This window comes from Embiotoca jacksoni, unplaced genomic scaffold, assembly GCF_022577435.1.
Source record: "Embiotoca jacksoni isolate LCO1_2020_lvr unplaced genomic scaffold, fEmbJac1.0.p SCAF_25, whole genome shotgun sequence".
NCBI classification, from domain to species: Eukaryota; Metazoa; Chordata; class Actinopteri; family Embiotocidae; genus Embiotoca; species Embiotoca jacksoni.
The window spans coordinates 2,546,721-2,567,802 of NW_027185376.1; the positions used below are offsets into that span (position 1 = coordinate 2,546,721).

Sequence of the window (21,082 nt, forward strand, 5' to 3'; positions counted from 1 at the left end):
AATACAGTGTTTTTATTAAACCATCATCCAACACAAGACAACATCCGTTTTAACCGTTTATCAGTACGGCACTATACATTCATTAAATAGTTTCAGTGTAGACGTTATGTACAGCAGATCAGCGGTTCTATAAAAACAACGTTGATGTTTTCCAGAGCTGAATCCAAACAGTCGTCCATCGTGCTTCTGTCGTTACACCGTATGATGTAAACCGGATCACCGGCACGTGATCACGACAACCTACAGAGAAGACGTGGAGGCAGCAGCAAAAAGTCCTTCATTCAAAAGTAAAACTTAACTTCATAAAAACTGAGAAAAATAATGTGTGTTCTCGTCACACAAACTTCATCACTTTCATAGAAAGAATTTCTCGGAATACAAACAAAAAGAGGCGTCACATGAATATGCTGCAGTTTTCACAACGGCAACATCTGGCAAAACATCAGCAGAATCCAAGTTCATCAAAAAAAAAAAAATTTTTACACTTTAATTAAATGTTGATTAAAAATAAAAAAAAAAATTAAAAAAAAACCTTACCAAACAGCAGCAGTATCTACATTGCAGTGTGATTATTTACATTTTTTTTTTGTTCTATATTGCTGTAATGCAAGTACTAAATCATACATTTATTTTTAGCATATCAGTGCAAAATCCCGTCAGCTTTGGAGCGATTACATGAAACAAGATTGATGGAGCGAGTAAGGCCTTAAAGAGAGTCTCCTAAATACACCACCAGGAGCTATTTCTGTTTCACGCCGCAGTTACCGGACCTCGACTACCTAAATAAGCGCTCAGGCAACTTCTTCTCATACGTGCCGGAACAAAACCGCGGCTGATAAGAGCGCCTACAGACGTGTCAAACTTTAGTCTACTTTCTGTAGCTCAAAACACGAAGAAAAATCTGCAAGGGGCACAAAAGGAATAAACCTGAACTTAAAGAATATGGGCTTCGTTACTATCCCAAATTTTTTTTCCACTAATGCAGGGGGCGTCCAAACCGATATCAAACTATTCCAAGCGGCCTGCAGGCATGACAAACATCATCAGTATTTGACCGAGCCGCGTGCAGTCGTCACCGCTCCGGTTGGATCTGAAGTAAAGACAAGCGATGTTGGTCGGAGTCAGAGCAGCTCCTCGAAGCACACCTCGGCGATCGGCTGCCTCCAGAAACAGAAGGAGCTGAACTCCGGGCAGCTGAAGGTGGCGATGTGCTGCGTGCTTCGCAGAGGAAAAACGTGCTCCACCAGCTCACTCAGCCGGCTGTATCTGCCAAATATTAAAAAGAGAAATAAGAAAAAAAACAAAAAAAAACAAAACAATAAACGTTTGTCTGAGAATCGGTTGATGGACAAAAAACAAACAAACAACGAGTCGCTACTTACGATGTTTTATTGCCTTTGGCTTGTTCGAGGATCAGCTCTCCTTTGGGGTTCACCGTGAATATCCGGCACACCGGCACGCCCACTTGCTTGTAGGCGAACACGTCCTTAAATGCAGGAGGAGGAGACGATGAGGATCATTGTCCCAGATTTGACGTAAAAATCCACTTTGAAGTGCTAAAAATGCTAAAAGAAAACACTCAAACTTCGAACAGCACGTGGAAGAAAAACGCTGCACTCACACTCGCTCTGTTTCCAAACGCGGCATAGAAGGGATTTTGGTTCGGGAGGAACAGGTTCTTGATGTCGGTGAGACATTCGATCTTGAACTTCTCGGGCTTCTTTTCGATGATCTCTCTAACAAGAGAATTTCAAAAGAAGGATTAAAGAATCAGCTTCCTGCCTGCTGCTGCTGCATTTTAACACATTTAAATCTTCCGGTCTTCGGCTGCCTCGCAGTGACATTTGTTACCGCTGTTGAAATGTTACTCTTTCGGTCGGTGCAGCAGCTTATAAACATGCAAAAGATTAAAAAAAGAAAAAAAGATTACAGTTTAATAATGATTAGGTTGGATTATTAATAGTTACGATTCTTACAGCGTAAATCAACCTGCTCAATCTGCACGGGAGCAGATCTGTTTCCTCTGCGGTTTTCTTTCCCGCAAATCTGTCGCTATGACGCAACAACACCTGGCTTTTAGATTAAATGGGGGGGGGGGGGGTGACGCGCTGATTTATTTCACGTAACACCCAAAAACGCAGCTACGATAAATTAGGAGGCGAAGTACGACAGCTTTAAACCAGATTTATCTGGAGGTTAACCGATCCGGACTCGTCCTTCTGCCTCGCGTTCAAATAAAACCCTTTATAAGCCAAAGAGGCAAAAAAAAAAAAAAAAAAAAAAAAAAAAAAATCACTAATTTGCACCGAGATGAATGACTTCCTGGATGTTTCCGTTTCATCTCCGCTGTAATTTCCTGCAAGAGAAGCGTCGGAACGCGCTTCCTCCCTCTAAAACGCCGCAGCGCCCTCTCTGCGCTGCACCAGGTCTTCGGCCGCCGACGGTCAAACATCTTATTACTGAAACCCTGTCCTGAACCCCGGGTGCGGAGCGTCTCGGCCGAACGCTGCCGCCGACTGCGACGTCGGAGAACCGGAGGGTCTCTCACCTGTGGAAGGCCGAGAAGAGGCTGCTGGGGGAGAGCATGAGAGGCCCCTGAGGCAGGAGGGTCCCTCTGTCGTTCACCCAGTGCAAATAACCCCGAGTCATGTCAGCCATGCCGATCGCTCGCGCCGAGCAGTACAGGAACTTGTAGCCGTTCCTGTCGGTCAGATAGTCACCGGTTAAAACATTTCACTCGACGGCGACACTTCGTCGTCGTTCGACTGTGATCTCTCGGCCCCGTTGTCTTACTCGTGCACTGAGTGGTAAAGCTTCGCGATCCCCTGGTGAGTCCAGTCTTTACCGAGCTGCGGCAGGATCTGACCGAACACGTCTGACCTGCGAGGAAAGAGAGGTTAACTTCCAACGGGACAGAGACGGAATCGCCCGACAAAACGCACAATCAGGAGAGCGTCCAACACCCTCCGGTGAAAAAGACAACCATCTTCAACCAGAGTAAACACAGTGACGTTGTCGTACTTGGTGATGGTGCCGTCGATGTCGGAGACGATGACCTTGTCGTCCCAGTTCCACAGGTAGATGGTGCCCTCGCAGCGGCACGTTCCCTGGTACTGAGTGGTGATGCTGAAGGTGACGTCGTTTGGCCCCTCCCTCAGCTTCAGGCTGGCCTGTTCGCAAACACACAACCACTCCAGTTCATTTAGCCGAGGAACGTTCTCGCGCTGGCCGAGTTGAACCGCGAGGTTGTACAACCGCGGAGGAAAGACGTTTGGCTCAAGATCCAGAAATAAAGAAACAACCAAAAAGACGCGTCGGGGGGGGGGGGGTCCCGGGAGGCCGCGGCAATAAATTCTACATGAAACACGTAAGGATAATCCTCTGCAAATAACAATGAAGGAAGGAAACTAGCTCCAGATGTGCTGCTCTATTTTCCATTTGTCATTTTCTGTCTTAAAGTCCTGTCTTGATGTAATAATCCCGGAAAGATTTCACCTCCGTTGGCCTTAAAAAAAAAAAAAAATAAAAAAAAAAGGGAAATACACTTGTGTTTCTCAGCTGTTCTGAGCACAAAGTAAATAAAAGCTTTCATCTTGCCTCTCGGGAGCCTTTTCCTCCGAGCTGCAGTGTAAACAATCCCAAACAAAGTCCGTTTTTATCAATCGCACAGATAACATCGGCGCTCGGCGGACTCACTATCTGGTCCGACGACAGGCGGAGGGATTTCTTGTAGGAGGGACACGGTGGCGCCGGCGGCGGGCCTTCCGTCTGCACGCGCTCGGTGGGCGTCAGAGCGGGCGCTGCGGCGCTCAGCTCTTTGGTCTCATCGTCGCTGGACCACTCGGCAGCTTTCTGCCTGCGGAAGAGACAAATCGGTCCAGAAGGGAGATCGGCAGACAGTCTCAAGATGAGAGCGAGCGAGGAAGGAAAAACAGCCAACCTATTTGAGACGACGTGCGTGTGAGTATGACTTTTTTCTTCATATTTTAGAGGTGCCATTTACTTCCAGTATGCTTTTGCTTATATATATATTCTACTGAGCTATCAGAGGGAGTACTTTGTTTTCAACGTACTGCAGTGTTAAGGTTTTTACATTTTTTTGGGGGGAAAAAAAACAAAACCCGACATACATATGGACGAATAAAATGTCTTCAACGTTACGGAAGTAGAAACGGCTCGCTGAGGGGGCGAGAGATACTTTTGACACTTTCACGGTGTTTATCTTGCGCGCGCACGCACACACCCTTTTACTGTGTAAAAAGCAAAGGAAAGTTTGAATTTATACGATATGAGGCCTTTAAGGTGATTTCAGGGTCAACAACAACAAAAAAAACAACTAGCGTCATTTACTGTCACCAGGGGGCAGCATCACTCACCGACGCCACATGTTGTTGATTATGACCTCCTTTTTTTTAACACTAAGCATTTTGTTAAAACAAAACTCTCCAGGTTCAAACCATCTTTAAATCATTTTTCAGGATCGATGAGTCATGAAATGACGGCACCGCTCGCTGACTAACATGCTAATCCCCTTCTGTGGGACATGTTTACCCAACACTGCTTGTGTGCGTGTGTGTGCGTGTGTGTGTGTGTGTGTGCGTGTGTGTGTGTGTGTGTGTGTGTATACTGTAGTGTTGTGAGGAAGCCAGAGCTTTGTTGCTGACTCACTGTGTTTCTGGGGCCTGGTGGAGGGGAGGGCTCTCTCCGGTCAGAGACTCCTGTCTCTCTAACTTGGTCTCTGACGAGAACTACGGAGAGGAGGAAATATTATTAGCTTTCTCTGACTTGACATAAATATCTAGAGGCAAAAACAAATCTAGGTATGACATAAAGGCTATTTCTTGACAGAGTCTACATAATTTTGCAAAGCGGAGATGTTGGTGATTCATTTGGACAACCTGTTCATCGTGTCTGGACTTATTTACAATGCAAAGTTACTCAGACGGTATGACTCCTCATGAGAGCTGCTGAAACAAAGGAAGTTATTAATCCCACCTGTTTGACGCTGCTCTTTCTCCAGAACCACCAGCGTCCCGGCTTTTTGGGCATTTTCTCCTTCACCCAGGCCTCCTCTGTGGCCTGCCATTCAAATAACAGACTCTTTGTGTATACAGGCTTAATGTGCAGATATAAGCAGCTCAGTCTTAGTCTTAGTCAGTCTAAACACATTAGACGGGATACCTTTGGCAAGTTCTTCTGGAAAGCTTGCATACTGAGTATCAGCGGTGCTGCCAGTGTCCAGTTGTAATACCTGGAAAATGAAGTTCCTTTAGCTCATTGTTGCAAATGTTGCAATGACTATGTAATATCAGTTTTTAAAAAAAAACCGTGATGAGAGGGTGCACCTGTTCGGGAGCAGGAAGTCTCACCTGTTTGCGATTCTAACCACCAAATTGGGATTGTCAATAATTGCTGGATTCTCTGCAAATTCATTGTAGGTGATGATGTGCTCCATGAATTTTTCTGTAAGAAAATGGAACATAAAAACTTGACCACAAATTAAGAGGACACCCCAAATTCCTATATAATAATCAGGAGCATTACATTTCTAATGCATCCTGCTTATTTGATCCTCATAAACAAGGACTACAAGAATTCAAACCTCTGTTTGTCACATACACAAGTAATATTAGCAGTGAAATACAATGTGGTTTGCCGCTAATTTAAAAGTCTAATTAAATACGGATTACATAAAAGACGAAAGGATAAAAAAAAAAAAAAAAAAAAAAAAAAAAAATCAAGATTCTGTAAAAGCAATTTAATTCCTAAATCCTGTATCTGGATTTCAGAAAGAAAACCACAGCACCCACCGGAATTTCAAAAATAAATGTAGGAGGACACATGTTCGACCAGTGCTCCTCAAATGGATAATAGCTGATAATAAAAATAACCAATTACCTTTCGGGATCTCCGAGTTCTCCCCGACGCCTCCACACAGTGACAGCGTGACGTCGGGCAGGTCGCCAGCGGAGTCGGACAGACACTCGGTGCCGCTGTCTGCTGCTGCGCTGCCCACCGACTGGGGCGACTGGGATCCAGAGCGCCGCCCTGTAGGAACCTGCTCCGACTCACTGGAGAACACGAACACACACACACACACACACACACACACACACACACACACACACACACACAATTTCAGACACTTGAACACCAGAGTTGATCCCAATTATTGTCACTACTTGTGAGGCTCCGTTTACAGTGGGGAGCAGACACAATTGTGGTGACAACAGATACTGGACACACATACTCTGCCATCTACTGTACATAAACTCATAAATAATCCTAAATGGGAACATGGATTTTACGCTGAAAAGGATCCCCAGTTTCGTACCTTTTTGGGAAGTACCGCGCAGCAACATCAGGTTCAAGGACATTCAGGTCTTCCAGGTAAATATCTTCAGGGCCCTGATGCTGGCTCCTCTTCCTCACACCTTTATGAAAAGGAGAACAAGACAGGTGTACTCACAAACTGCTGACTTCATTTTGTTTCACTTCCTTTTCTTTCTTTCTTTCTTTTTCTAATGTCTGTACGTGAAGGCAGAGCTGCCACAGACACAGAGTGTGAACTGAAGAAACCACATCCTTCCTGTAAACAATAACTTGGTTAGACTGGGTGTAGTTAACACGTACAAAAATATGGAGGAAGTTCCCATGTCATTTCAAATGCAATTCAAGTATTAAAATGATCACACGCCTCATTACCGACTTTAATCTCTCTTTTTGAGGAGATACAAATAAAGTGTTTTATTGAAAACTGCTTGCAACTTTTTCTCATCCTTTTTATATTATATATATATATATATTTATATTTATCTGATTTTTCCCTTGTCAAATTGATTGCACTTCGTCTGAGACTGTAGATTATGAGCAGCTCTTTTCTCAACAACAGGGAGCAACTAGATTCTTTTTGGTGCCATTTACTTACCGTATGCTTTTCCTTATATATTCTACTGAGCTATCAGAGGGAGTACTTTGTTTTCAATTAAGGGAGGATGTTGTTTTGTAATTAAATGAAATGAAAGATCCAGCTAACCTACCCATCAGAATCATTTTCACATAGTCACAAAGTAAAGACCAACAAGCAGTGTGTCTGCATCAGAAATTAGAGGTGTTTTTTTTTTTTTCTCTCCTCCCGTTTTTCAGGCATTTTAGAACACTCATTTAGAAATTGTATTTTCTTGAATGATCATCATATTTTTCTTTATATTGTAGAAGTTCTTGAATTTAAGAGCACGACGTACAGAAACTGCGAGACATTTTCGGAGTGAAAGGTATAAAGGGAGTTACCCCTCCTCTTGGTGGGAGAGTCAGTGGCTTTGCACGCGGCTCTTGTATCCGGACAAACAGCTGCGGAGTCTCCGGCCTCGTTGCTCCCTTCGCTGGCGGCAGAGCCGTTCGCCCTGCGGCTGGGCGGTGACGATGTCCACCTGGTCCTGCGTGAACTTTTTGTGCTGAGGTCGGAGTTCGCAGGACATGGCTCAGAGTCGAAGCTGCGCAACATTACATCTGAAAGGTCTGGCTTCGTGTCGTGTGACGAGGCTTCGGGAAGCTGCGGTTTGCAGATGCGATGATCGGGCTTGACGGTCCGGGGCTCCGGTTTTACAAGACTGCAGATGGGATCTGTCCTCCTCTGTCCTCCTCTCGACTCTTCCTCCATGGCTTCTGAGCTCAAAATAACCCTGAAGTGCGTGTTCTCGGAGGGAGTGATGGTCAACTTCTTTGGCTCCGATTTCTCCTTTCTGTTGACCTGGAAACGAGACGGCAAAAGCTTTAATGTGCATGAAAACATTTTCAAAAGACCCGCAACCCTTCAAATGTCACTTGTTTATGTTTATGAGCCATACCCGGGTAGATTCAGGGAACTCTCCCCAGGTCCACTGCATGTGGGACTCTGCCCGGAGCATGCTCTCTGTCGGCTTCACAACCAGCTCCGAGTCACTCTTCGGTGACATGGGCTCCGTCACATCCCTGATGCAAGCAAAAAAAAACATATTTCCACTGAGTCAGCTCTAATCAGCCCGTGGGAGTGATTTGTTTTACTCAGACCTGACTGTCTTATTCTTCCTCTCTGCTTGTATGAACTATGTAAATATTTGAATGGACAGAGAAGGAGGGCCTTACGTAGTGCAGGGGGACCAGTCTCCATCGGAGAAGGGGTAGCTGTCCCATTCGAGGGCGGTGAGTGGCGAATGCTGCCTGTGGTCCATGTTGTCCTTTATCACAGATAGTGAAGACGCTCTGGCGACAGGAAACGGCTATATTTATGATGCGGTTAAAGCGGACGAGACATAAATACTCCGTTTTCAAAGTAAACTACTCACCGTCCGTTGTGTGCATTGTGCTCCTCATCTGAGCTGAGCTCACACAGCTCCGGCTCCCCACCTGCAGACGTTGTTGTCTGCTCCTCCTTGCGTGGCTCGGCTTTGTGCTTCCTCCTGCGCCTCTTCTTCTTCTTGCCAGTAGAGTTGGAGCAGAGTTGGTGGTTCCCAGAGGCCGAGTCCTCCGGACTCACAGGCTGACTGGTCTCCACTGTTGATCCCCCACATCTGGGCTCCCTGCTCCTGAACAGAGCCTCTTCTGTGGGGATGGGCGAGGTCACCAGATGGGCCGGAACAATCTCCTGTGGATTGAGGAAAGAACTTAGTGAAAGGAGTAAAGGAAGACAAATATTTGATCTCCGCCATCAATTTCTTCACACAAGGAGTGATCAAAAAGTTCAGAGACTGCGCCTATAAAACAACCAAAAATCATACCCGAAATCTGGGCACCTGCCACGCTTGGAACGCTCCCTGAAAGTCTGAGATTTGCGCTCGATTTCCTCTACAGTGTCAAAAACGGCGACTCTTCAGCTTTGTTTTGGGGAACAGAAAGAAGTCGCAGGGAGCAAAGTCTGTTGAGCAGAAAGGGGCGGGGCGCGGCGAGCGTGTTGTCGTTCTTTTTCAGTGCACTGTGATGCCTTGTGATGTTGGAAAAGTGCAATCACGCCACATTTTACGCAGTTCGGGTCGAACGTTTTCCCTCAGATGGCTCAGAAGGTCACGGCAGAACTCGGTGCAGACAGTCTGAGCCTGGGGGACGAATCCCGACCTGCCCTGACAGACACGTTCTGGACCTCTTAAAACTCGAATGCTACTTAAAACGCCTGACTGGGCTCATTTTGCCACTGGCAAAGGCTTTCTGAAGCATTTCAACGGTCTCCATTGCCGATTTCCCCGAGTTTGATGCAGAATTTGACGTGAACGCTCTGCTCAAGTCCGTGGCGAAATCACGGACGCACACGTACGCGCTGCATTCGTGCACAACAGGAGCAGTCCAGCAACTTTCTGATCGCACCTCGCATCGTGTGCAGAACTCACATTGTGCTGCTCGGTCTCCTGGACGAAAAAGGCCTCTCCATTGTCTCCAAGCTTCATGTGCAGCTCCACCGGTTCTCCATTGATCTCGATGTCAATCTGCAGAGTCAAACAACAAATTTCAGACTGTACACGCAGCACACGATGCTTTACGGTGTACTTCAGGCTTTAACAAACCCTAAAGAGGCTCAACAGCAAAGCGCAACATGCATGTCCACGATACAGCTCGTAAAAACGGCGCCGCAAATTTCCCAGAGAAAACATTTAGTCATCACTTCAATCCATGAATGAAACAACTTTTAACTCAAACTGGGCTGCATGTGTGGAATTAGCTTGTTAAAAAAAAAAAAAAAAAAAAAAGGTCAACAACACGAACAGCCACACAGCATGTCCTGATTAAAGGATTCCTTCCGTCTTTAAACAGTCAGAGAGTTTACTCCAAATGTATGCCAGATGTTGACATGAGGTCAGGATAACCTTTAAATCTGCATTTTATCTGCTTGGTTTCTCTTTAGTGACAGCGACGCTTTTAGTTTCCCACGTGATTTACAGAAACATTGAAACCGTCTTTTCGGTCGACCACAGACTCCTTCCTGCACTGTTCGGCTCTTCTGAATGTCTGCAACAGAGAAGACTCTTTACGAGTCGGGAGGCTGAGTTGAACTTTAGTCTCTACATCCAATCTCAGTCTACAGTCGACCACTACAGTGTCTATAAATAGAAATAAAGTGCGATCTGCTCTTGTGAGCAGCAGAGAGTTGATCGGATGGTAAAGTGCTTGAGAGGGAAACAGAGGGTAATGTTTGCGGGAAGAGTGAAGTGTTATAGATTATAGTGCTATTGCTATGCAGCAAGGGACTTTTCTTTGTATTTGAAGATTACCATCCAGCAGGGCTGCACGATGAATCAGACATAGTTGTACATATTTTTTCGGTTTTATAATTAACTGTCACAGATTACCGAATCATCTTTGTGGTAAGATATTTCCCTCAGAACACACTTTGCTTGAAATATTAATAAGAAACTATAAATCTTGGATTTTTGGAGCCAGAAGTGACCATATTTGGACGAGCTGGGGAGGAGTGAGCGGTGGATCTGACTCGACCTCTGAGGACACTACGCCCCGGCCTCTGACAGTGGATACCTGACTGCACTACCGGCCTGCCAATTAAACAGACAGGCCCCAAACATACCGCTTTTTGAGGCATAATATCTTATTAATGATGGAATCATTTTCAGATGGACTGCCAGGAAACTAATAAGAAGGAGTGACTTTAGCAGAGACACCATAATGACTCATGGAAAACAATTACTGACTTTGTATTTCATGAGAGAAGTTGAATGAGAGTCTATGCAGCGAGAGTTTTTTGGGAGCAAACACCTAGTGGCCCTCTGTGGTATTGCAGTTTTATGCGCTTCAGGCAAGTTTACCCAGGAACCTCGCCACAAACATCCAGCTCGTTCCGTTCATATTACTGTAAATGTGAGAGCTTTCATCAGTGGGCCACATCCTCATTTCGGCAATAGATATTGATTTAACATTTACTTAAGATTCTTACTTTAAAATACATTATCATTACAGACACTGTTTGCAGAACACTCACCACTTTCTCCCTGGAGCGCAACACCCCCAGTTTTCCGAAGCGGACGTGGAAAGGGGAGCACTGGAACGTCCCATCGGGCTGTCGGACCACAACCACGTCGATACAGCCTGACAGAGTGGCCTGATTGATCCCTTTATACAGCTCCTTTACCGTCACCAGCACCTGGCCCGCCAGCTGCCCCACATAGTTCATGGTGTCCACCTGTCAGCAAAAACACCCTCCATGAATCAACATATGTATGACACAATATAAAACCGGGGATGTAATTCAATATATTGCAATAGTGTAGTAGGAGTTTATACATGACACAAAGTGAACCACAGTCTGCCACGAAAATGTGCAACTATTAATCCAAGTGTTTTTGAGAATCAATACAGTATCACAGAGCATAACATTGCAAGACTCAAGTATATTAAGAATCACTTTCACCCACAGTCATAACAGTTCCCCACACACTGTGTTTCTAAGAAATTCTGCTTTGTTACTTTCTGAAATAAGTTTACCTCCTGAGCTCGCCTGAATTAAAACCATGTGGAACTTTTTTGCGTCTTACTAGGCCACCGTCCCTGAAGTAAGGCTCCTGTTGTTCAGAATAGTCTGCAAATGAAATGCAAGCTGGTCCCTAAACACAGCGGCTCTGTCCCATTTTCCTCAAAAGAGTTCTGAGCTGATCGAGACTTAATCAGGGCCTCGACTGCAGCCTGCAGAGAGGACAAGTGTCTCTCCACAAGGAAAACAAACCGTAATCAATGAGACAAAATTTACCTACTTCCAATCAATACAGCCAGCTTCCCCAACTCTATATTTAAGGATTCATTCTAACATGGGTTCATGACAGTTCTTCGTACAACAAACAATAAATCTGTGACAGTTATATGCACAGTTAAATTTGTTTAATTGTCATTAAATATAATAGACACCATAGATTCCAATACAGTTGTATTGCAATACAGTGCTGCAAATATACAGTAACATACTGGCAAAACTGTGATGGATTTGTTGTGAATTTACAAGAACGCAGTAAAGAGCTGTACATTTATCCTGAGTAAAATACTGCTATTTTAAAATACAGTAAGAATCTGTAAAAAATACAGTACTTAGCAGGCAAAGCTGCAGTCACTTAATTACTGTAAATTTACAGTTAAAGGTTTTACAGTGTCACTGTAATTAAATATATAACCAAGACAAACTTCATCCTATTAATATATCAAATATATTGTTTCCAATTCACTGAAAGGTTTTCTAGATTTTATGTGAAATTATATGTGACTTTTATATTTCAGTAGCTTTCAGGAAACTTCTGTCACTCCTTCAGCTGCCTCGCAGGTCGCTTTCAAGATTCATCTCCAGCTGCGCCGACATCGTAGCATCACCTACTGCAGCCTATACCATCATCCCGTCGCTTATCTTTGTATCTCTCGGATCCCCTTCACCGCCTCTCATGTTAACACTTTTACTTTCGAAAGACATTTCTAGCATTTCACTTCTTGTCAAATCATTCACTTTGTCTTTGTACGAGTACATTGCTGCTCTAATGACACGTCACAGACCGCTCTGCTAATAATAATAATCTCCACTGGTTTCAGGTCATCTGTCAACACTGTCTGTCTGCTGATTTCTTAGCCCAGGACTTGAAGTTATAGGCCGTGTAAAATCCTTCTTCGCTTAGTTTTTTTGTGAATTGAACTTTTCAATGAATGGCAGAACATCCAGTGTTGCATGCCAATTTGAGGGCCGTCAACTATAATAGTCCAATCTCACAAAAGGTGACATTCCTGAGGATAAAACAAACTATTCACATTAAATACGTGCAATTTACATATTTTGGTGGGTCTGATTTTAAAGACATTGACAAGAATACAGAATAGTTTTGCCTGAGTTCTGTTAGATTGGTGACCCGGTGGTGACCCATCGATGCAGGGCAACATTAACCCAGTACTGAGTCAGAGCCATTCTGGTCCGAACCGGGTCAGATCTGATCCAGAGATTTTTACTGCCTCTCTGTTTGTGCGTAGAGTGCTGACCTCCTCTTTTGCCATCAGATGACAACATCGTCAGAGCTGAAGTCTTCCATCAACAATAACACCTGTATAATACACTTATAAATGTATCCAAAATATACAAGGACTGCACTGAAAGTTTCCTCTTATATTAAAAGAATAAAACACGGATTGTAAAGAGACAGTAAAAAGTTAGATTACACTCATACTCTGACTTTCTGTCACTTCACATGAGGTTTTATACTTCAGTGGTATTAAGGACGGTCTATAAACGTCTTTACAGACTGGGGCTGTTTTTTTGCGCTTAATTCACGTCAATATTTTTTTTTTTTAAACTATTGAAAAAGTACTTTGTTTTTGGAAGTAGGTTCATTTTTCGGAGCTAACGATCATATTATTTGGAAGCGGAACGAATTTCACGTCACAAACTCCTGATGACAATGCTGGTGGTTTGCGTCTCCAGCCATCCGTTACATGACAAAGACAATATCTAAAAGACAACATATGGCGCAACAGTGAGTAGTTCATGCAGTTCACTTCTGATTGGAGTAGAGTTGGTAGAAAGCAGGCATCAGAGTCACAGCAGTTTTAGCTAGAGTAATAAAACGCCTGCTCTTCATCACTGGATGATGTTGAATCCATCTTTTCTTCCGAAGAAGAAGCTGACGTAAATCAACTTAAAGCTTTTTTTTTGAACCACTGTAAATTCACAACACTGCAAGTATTGATAGTTTTGATTTTGAAATATTCGCTGGCGAGTATTTTGCTTTTTCCATGTCATTTATTCATCTCGTCCTTGAAGTGTAAAAGCTCTTAGGACTGCAAAATCTATAGTAACCTTTCCGTTATACGTGCTCATCATGAAACGTGATAAATAACATGTTAGACCACATCTATACGAGTAGTAAATAATAAAGAGACACAGTCCGTAAAACAAATAGAATGAGTTAAAAGCAAAAGTCTGTGAGCTACTGCGAGCTGTTTGTGATCACAGCCGTCACCTCAGAAAAACCCTTTCGAAGGCATTTCCTAATTAAGCTAAATTAAGAGCATTTCGTTTTTAGCTCACACCGACTAAATAATTAATAAAAGATATATCATCGGTGACTGTATCCGTCTTCACCTGAACATGGTCACATTTATCATCCGTCTTTAATGCTCCTCGTTTCATTACGTCAGTGGTGTCCGATGAGTGTCCTCATCCTATTTTCCTCAGCACCTGTAATTAGTTGACCGAACATCATTTTCAATGCGAGCTCAAAATATCTCTGATATGCGTGTTTGCAGTTTGAAACGTGACATAAGGACAAGGACAAGGACTTTGTGTGTGTGTGTGTGGGATGGGGGGGGGGGGGGGGGGGGGGGTGTTTAGGACACAGTCTACAATTACTAAATCAGAGCTGCTTACCAGCTGGTTGGACTTTGAAACCATTCAGTTGCTGCACCAACTCTAAACTCTGAAGTCTTAAACAAAGGTGGATCAAAAATACACTCGGCAAAATACAATCTGATCATGATAATCTGCTCAGGTGAAAATAATTGCTATTGTGAAAACACAATGTGGCAAGAACATAAGACAACAAAAAGGAACAGATGATGATGCGCCTCACATACTGTCTCTGCACTCGCTATACTGACAACAACCAACTCATTATCAGGTGACAGTTTAATCCTTAAGGTGACAGAAAAAAAATACAATATAAAACAAGATTGGAAATTTGATAATAAATACCATGAGATGACAAAGATACGTCTACCATTAAAACGTTGCTATTGCTCCTCCTATATCGATAAGCAATACATAAATACATTACGATAAATCGATGCGATTATATCATAAACTGTATTCTTATCACCTATAATTAATATGATGGTGGTATCTGCAGCTGGATTAAAAATAGATAGTTTTAATAGAGCAGAGATCAGTGCAGAAGATAAGACGAGAGAGCTGAAATAATTAGTCTATTAGAAATTAAGTCAATTATTCAGCGAAACAGTTAATTAAATTGTAATTTTTCTGGTTTCAACTCCGGTATATTTGAAGTTTTGCTTTCATTTATCAAAGTATACCAAGAGCGTTTGTCACCTTGGAAACTGCTGCGAGCATCTTGCATGTTCCCTCCTTTACAGTGACAAAAATCAATAATAAAAAATGATTTGCATATTAATAAATAATTAAAACATCTACTGTGATCAGCTGATCGATACACCTCACCCCTGCGTGTTTGCGTGAATTCCGGCTTAAATGTCAGGTCATATGTAACAGAGCAACCCTATAAATACCAACATGAGACCCACTCCGCATACAGTCTGAGGCAAAACCAGCAACCCAGACTCACCAGAGTCCAGGGGGACTTCAGGTGCATCCGCCGGTCCTGCTGCTCTACAGGTATCCTCCCTGAGCTCTCCATGTTCCTCCACCAGCGCCAAGCTGAGCTACAGCCTTCTCTCTCCGCCCCCTCCGTCCTCCTCAAGGCAGCGTGCTCCTGGTCTGTGCCTTGCACCGCAGCTCTATGATCTTTCTGCAGGCACTCTGAGCAAATATTACCCCCCAGCTTGAGCTCTAAGACCCCTTACATAATCCGTTTCAGCACCGGACCCCCCCCCCGTCCCTCGTCGCCGCCATCCTACGCTCGAAATGTCTCAATAAACACGGCAAAACAGCTTGCGGGAACACTTTAATCTATCAGTTGTTTGTTTGAATAACTTCACGTCAGTGTAGATGTAAAACAAAGTGAAGTCGGTGGGATTCGTCCACGGGAAACCATGAATGTCTGCGTGAAATATGATGACAGGGCCACAAATGTGACTGAATGCTAATTCAAAAATAAACTTGCTGTAAACAGAGTGACACTGTTTGCACCCCCTCCCCCTCCCCCGGCCCCCCTTTCCCTCTCCGCCCCTCCCCTCCCCACATTCAACCACAGCACAATGTAGACCGAAAAGTGCAAAGCTCATTTAAGGGACAAAGCAGAAGTGTCTAGATGAGAGTCATCAGGACACGATGGCAACGCTGCACGTCCGGATGTCTCCCCGGTGAGCGGCCTGTCCACCGTCTGCATGATCTGAAGTTTTGAGTTTGACTCCCACGGCGCCACATTTACACCCCTCTGTTCTGCACTTCAATAACGATTGAGTGGCACGACGGCAAGCCAAAGTGTGCGCACTTCCTCTCCCAGAAAACCACCCTGATCAATATCAGGTCAACATCGCGGACTAATACGTACTCATTGTTGCTTTGTAATTACATTATGTATAGACTATAGCTGCAATAATTTGTCTCCTGATCCATTAGTTCACTGACAGATAATGAATCACCAACTATTTGAATGAAAATAATAACAATAATTCATAATTTTTTAAAATATTTTAATAGCTACTTTAAGCGTTTGGTGTCATCTTTTATGAAAAAAAAAAAGCTAAAATTCTGATTCCGGCTTCTAAAATTGGGATATTTTCTTTCTTTTAATTCTCCATGATAATAAATGGAATATCTTTTGGTTGTGGACTGGTAGTTGGGACAAGAGATTTGAGGGTGTATCTTCTGCTTGGGGAAACACTGGTCAACATTTTCCACCGTTTTCGGAGCCCAAACAACAAATCGATTTATCAAGAAAAATAATCAACAGATGAATAAATAATGACGATAATCAATATTTGCAGCTTTAATATGGACTGTGTATTGTGTCCATACTGACGTATTCAAAGAGCGTGTTTGTTAAGCCAAGAGACCAAAACCAAAAGGTAAACCGGAACCACTGAGTGTTTGGCTTTGAGCACAAAAATGACAAACAACGAGCCGATTATCAAAAATATTGCCAACAATTTTGACGTCAACTAACTGATTTTGTGCTTGACTCATCGTTTCAGCAAAAACAACTGAGCAAAGTCAGTCCATCTGCACAACATGGTCAAAGCCTCAGGAACGCGTGAGGAAACAGACCTCCTGGAAGAGGTTTTGTATTGATGTTAAACAACACGATAGGGTCCTTTTGGGGCTTCGTCACATAATCCAGTGCCACTGCTTCGTGATGCAAATCCAGCACAACCAGTTGGGACTCTCTCTCTGCATGGGGTGACAGCATCTTAAAGGTGCTAATCCTGTTGACAAGATTAGGACAAATCTAGCTTTCCCTGTCTCGGCACGTTTCCCCTGCCTACCGCGTCCAATTGCCCAACGTGATTCTGCGTCAGCCGCCATCGAGTGCGTGGGGTTTCATGTCATTTCAAACACTTGATATATTCGACACCACCGTGTTTTTTTTGACTCGGCAAACTGTACAGCATGTAGACAATGCAAACGGGGCTGCATCTTACAGTTGTTTATGTTGGTGCGTCTGTATTATTTTTCACTCAGTCTAGAAAACAGATGATGAAAACCAAGTTTCCAGAGTCCAAAGTGACGTCTTCAATCCAGTTGTTTCGCCCAACAAAAACGCTCCAATACCCAATTTTTTTTTTTCAATATACAATGACATAGAACAGAGAGAGGTTGGAAATCAGTGCGTTAGCGTAATACTCAACAATTATATCGACTAATCAAAACAGCTGGGGATTATTTTGTGAGGAGCAACATCAATTAATTAACTAATTTCTGCAATAAATACAAAGATATTTCAATCATTTCAAATATGACAATACATGGTTGATATGATCTCCGGGGAAATATTATTATTGATGGGAAAATGTGCACAATAGCAGCCCTTTAATCACAATATGATTAAAAAAATCTACCACATAATATTTATGATATTGCCAATCTGTACGCCAAGGGGCATTCATAGATGCACCTGTCGTCTATATTAATGCAAAGCATTAAAAAAAAAATTTGGACAGTGGCCTAAATCTCCAGGTACAGCAGAGTACTTTCACAATAAATCATGTGGCGTTTAGAGACACAGCAGAAGGTTTTAATCCGACTTAAACAGGCATTTATGAAAAAAAAAATAAAAAAAAAATAGAATTGTATAAATAGCCGCAATGGAGTAAATGTCCAATTTCCGATCGTTATCAAGCTACAAGCCGCAGCTAGTCTTGTCCTCATCACTGATATCCAGAATCACAACACTTCAAAAGCGATATTCGGCGTCAAACGCGACTCGACGCAAAGCCGCTAAATGACTCCTCGGGAAGATCTCAAGGACTCCGCCGCCGCCGCGCAGAGGAGCGACGCGGAGACACGAGAGCGCAAAATGATGTCTCGTTTTTATTTATTTTTTTCCAAGAGGTGTCAACGGATCGCGCCGAGAGGAACAGCAGCGGGTTAAATCATCCTACCTGCCCGGAGTAGAGGCTGGCTGGCTGGCTGGCTGGCTCGCTCGCTCGGGAGACGCACCGTCACTCAGCTCCCTCCGCCAGCACTTTGTCGGCTCTCCGGCGGCCGCTGCCGCCGCTGCTCGCTGAAGGCGAGCGCAATCACGTGACCCTGCAGCGCCGACGCCGCACGTGACTACCAACGTAGGAGGACAGGTGACGAGTTTCATTGATTATCGGGGTCAGTTATCAGGTCTTCTTGAGGAACGTCGGCAGAATTACATTAAAAAAACACAAAAAAAAAAACTAGTGGCCCGACTGTCATAAATACATAAATAAAGGGGGGAGAAAAAAAAAAAAAAAAAGCATATTTGAACTAAGTTAATTAAGTTTATGCATTAAGATGCTCTAAAATCTAATTAAATCGTTGAACCTGTTGTTTATGGGATTTCTTTGCCATCTAATCGTTTCTTGAACCACTGTGCTCAGAAGCAGGTTTATTCATAGACATAAAATATACAAATGCCGCTTAAAAAAAAACCCAACTCTAAATCCAATGAATAAATGGGTTTGTTCCACTGGGAATATAAATCGTGATTTTTGTAGAAAACTGCCACAAACGCACAGCTAGATAGATTATGTTATCATTTCCACAGAAGCATGTTTATTTATGAATACTTGTTGTTTTTGCCCTGAAATAAAGTTCAGCCAGTTAAGTTAATTCTTCACTAATCAAAGTGAGGTTTTCTGTTTTGAGGTCAGAGGTCGCAGTGATGATTCTCAGGGATTTTCTGCAGGACAGTTCAGCAGGGCAAATGTTTCACAGTACAAGTTAGGCCTGATCATGAACCCTCAGCTAAAAGGCATCCGCAGTCTGTTCTAGAAATGTAAGTGAGAAACGAGTGAGGGGAACCGACTGCTCGCTCTGCAGGAGGAAGTAAACATTTTCATTTCCCCATAAAGCGGATGAGTCAGGTTATTGTTTTACAGACAGGTTTCCAAGATTGAGATGTTTGTTGCGTGGAGATGTGCTGTTTTTGTGTATTGTTATTGTTACATTAATATATACTTTTGATGCCTAAGTAAAATTTAAACAAATACTTTAAATATTAAATATAACAGCTCAAATTCAACTAATACTCATTTTAAAAAAGTGCATTTAGGGAGCTGCAGTTCTTCTTGCAGGTCTGTTGTCTTCACTGGACCTTGACAACTTTTACACTCGTTGATTTAAATTAATTCTGCTCTGTTTCACCCCAAGAATTTCTCATGTTTGCTTTGTTCTCCCCTTCAACAGGAGAGGATGGTGCCACTTTAAGCCTCTAAGCCAACATCACTCTGTATATTCCCAATTCTTCTTGCATAATATCACAAAGGAGAGCAACAGTTTTGATCTGACAACAGCTCCTTTATTCAAGCATAAAAGATACACACTAAATATTAAAAAAAAAAAAAAATAATCGCAAACAGTAGAAACTGTAGAAGATGCGAGGTTATTAAAATATACTAATTATCCCATTATGAGTTCCATTAAATGTACAAATGTGGAATATTGTTATTATTAATTTCATACAAGGGAAAATGCAATGCTATGATAAGACCACATCAAACATATGGGACAACAGGTGTTTTTCTCTACTGTATTCATGCAGTGGTTTCCTGCTGTGGTTCAGGCTCCTCCACGGTGTCTGCAGCCTGTCAAGGAGCCTCTGATTGGTCAGCAGTCAGCGGCTGGTCGGCCACATCTTCTTTTACATCTTCTGTTTGCTCGGGATCTGAAGCTTTTGGTTCTGCTGCAGCAGCATCCTTATTTTTCTCCTCTTTTACCTCTCTGCATTTACTTTTCTCTTTGTCTTTCACCTTTTCCACAAGAGGCGACTTAGGAACAGACTCTGTGAATGAATAAGCGCCAGTAAACGTTAAATCTGAGTCATGGAAAAGTTGCAGTTGTTTTAAACGTGTATATATTTCATTTCGATCCTTTCACCCTTTCGCTTCGTGACTGCGGACTTCATCTTTTCCTTTGGGGTGTTTGGACCATACACCACATTTCCTTCTGCATCGGTCCAATATGAAGTCACCCCCATGTCAGGTGTCCCTTCGATGACCTCCAGCTGAGAGGAGACAAAACAAAAGTAAGACATCGCCGCGTAATAAAGCTTTAAAATCAGAATCAACACTGTTAGTCAAAGAGTGATGTCCACTACTTACCCAGGAAGTTCAGTGAGGTCTGACCCACCACTGACTGCCAAAGCAACACAACTCACAGTGCAAACAAGGAAAACAACTTTCAATATATAAGTCATATTTTTAACTATCTCTTGATTTCTTTTGCGGAACAGAAGGGTGCTTTTCATTTGAAATAAACTTGCGTGCCATTTGCTTTCTCATGAAGAAGGAAGAAAAGTTTTTTTCAAAAGACTCACTAATACACGAGACTTTAAATTATAATCAATCAAATTATAACGAGATGTGAAAATCTGATATTATTTCTTCCACTCTGTTTACCAGTTTCTTGTCAGATATACAGTAATTCTGCTTCGTTAAACCCACATCCTGGTCTTATTGTTAATAGGGACATAAAGAGGTGACGTGCACATATTTTGCTCATATTACTGAGCCATGTGGCATAACATTGTGGTCTCACAAGAGACCGATTATTTCAACGTTTAGTAAAAAAAACAAAAATTGAATTTAAACCCGCATGAAGTGATTATAAACCAAACACTGACATATGATAAGTCAATAAAATGTGTTTGCAAACCGTTGCCCATCAACACATCCAGCTGATATGAAGCAACATTACAATTTATAATGCCATATTCTCTGTTTAGCTCTTCACCAGCTTCTGAGAAAAATATGTCTCTAT

At 42.9% G+C, this 21,082-nt stretch overlaps 1 protein-coding gene across 1 annotated transcript; it reads right to left on the reverse strand.

The window, feature by feature from the left end:
* Nucleotides 1-3: 3 nt before the first annotated feature.
* Nucleotides 4-18,340, reverse strand: LOC138204373 (phosphatidate phosphatase LPIN2-like). Its single transcript, XM_069159584.1, has 20 exons — nucleotides 18,238-18,340; nucleotides 10,961-11,161; nucleotides 9,360-9,455; nucleotides 8,325-8,623; nucleotides 8,125-8,241; nucleotides 7,848-7,971; nucleotides 7,291-7,750; nucleotides 6,335-6,434; nucleotides 5,899-6,071; nucleotides 5,370-5,463; nucleotides 5,182-5,251; nucleotides 4,996-5,079; nucleotides 4,669-4,748; nucleotides 3,697-3,856; nucleotides 3,022-3,170; nucleotides 2,794-2,880; nucleotides 2,549-2,701; nucleotides 1,622-1,736; nucleotides 1,383-1,486; nucleotides 4-1,266 (listed from the first exon to the last, which is right to left on the reverse strand). The coding sequence occupies exons 2-20, from the start codon at nucleotides 11,150-11,152 to the stop codon at nucleotides 1,122-1,124; spliced, it is 2,802 nt and encodes a 933-aa protein (XP_069015685.1). The 5' UTR covers nucleotides 11,153-11,161; nucleotides 18,238-18,340; the 3' UTR covers nucleotides 4-1,121.
* Nucleotides 18,341-21,082: the final 2,742 nt, after the last annotated feature.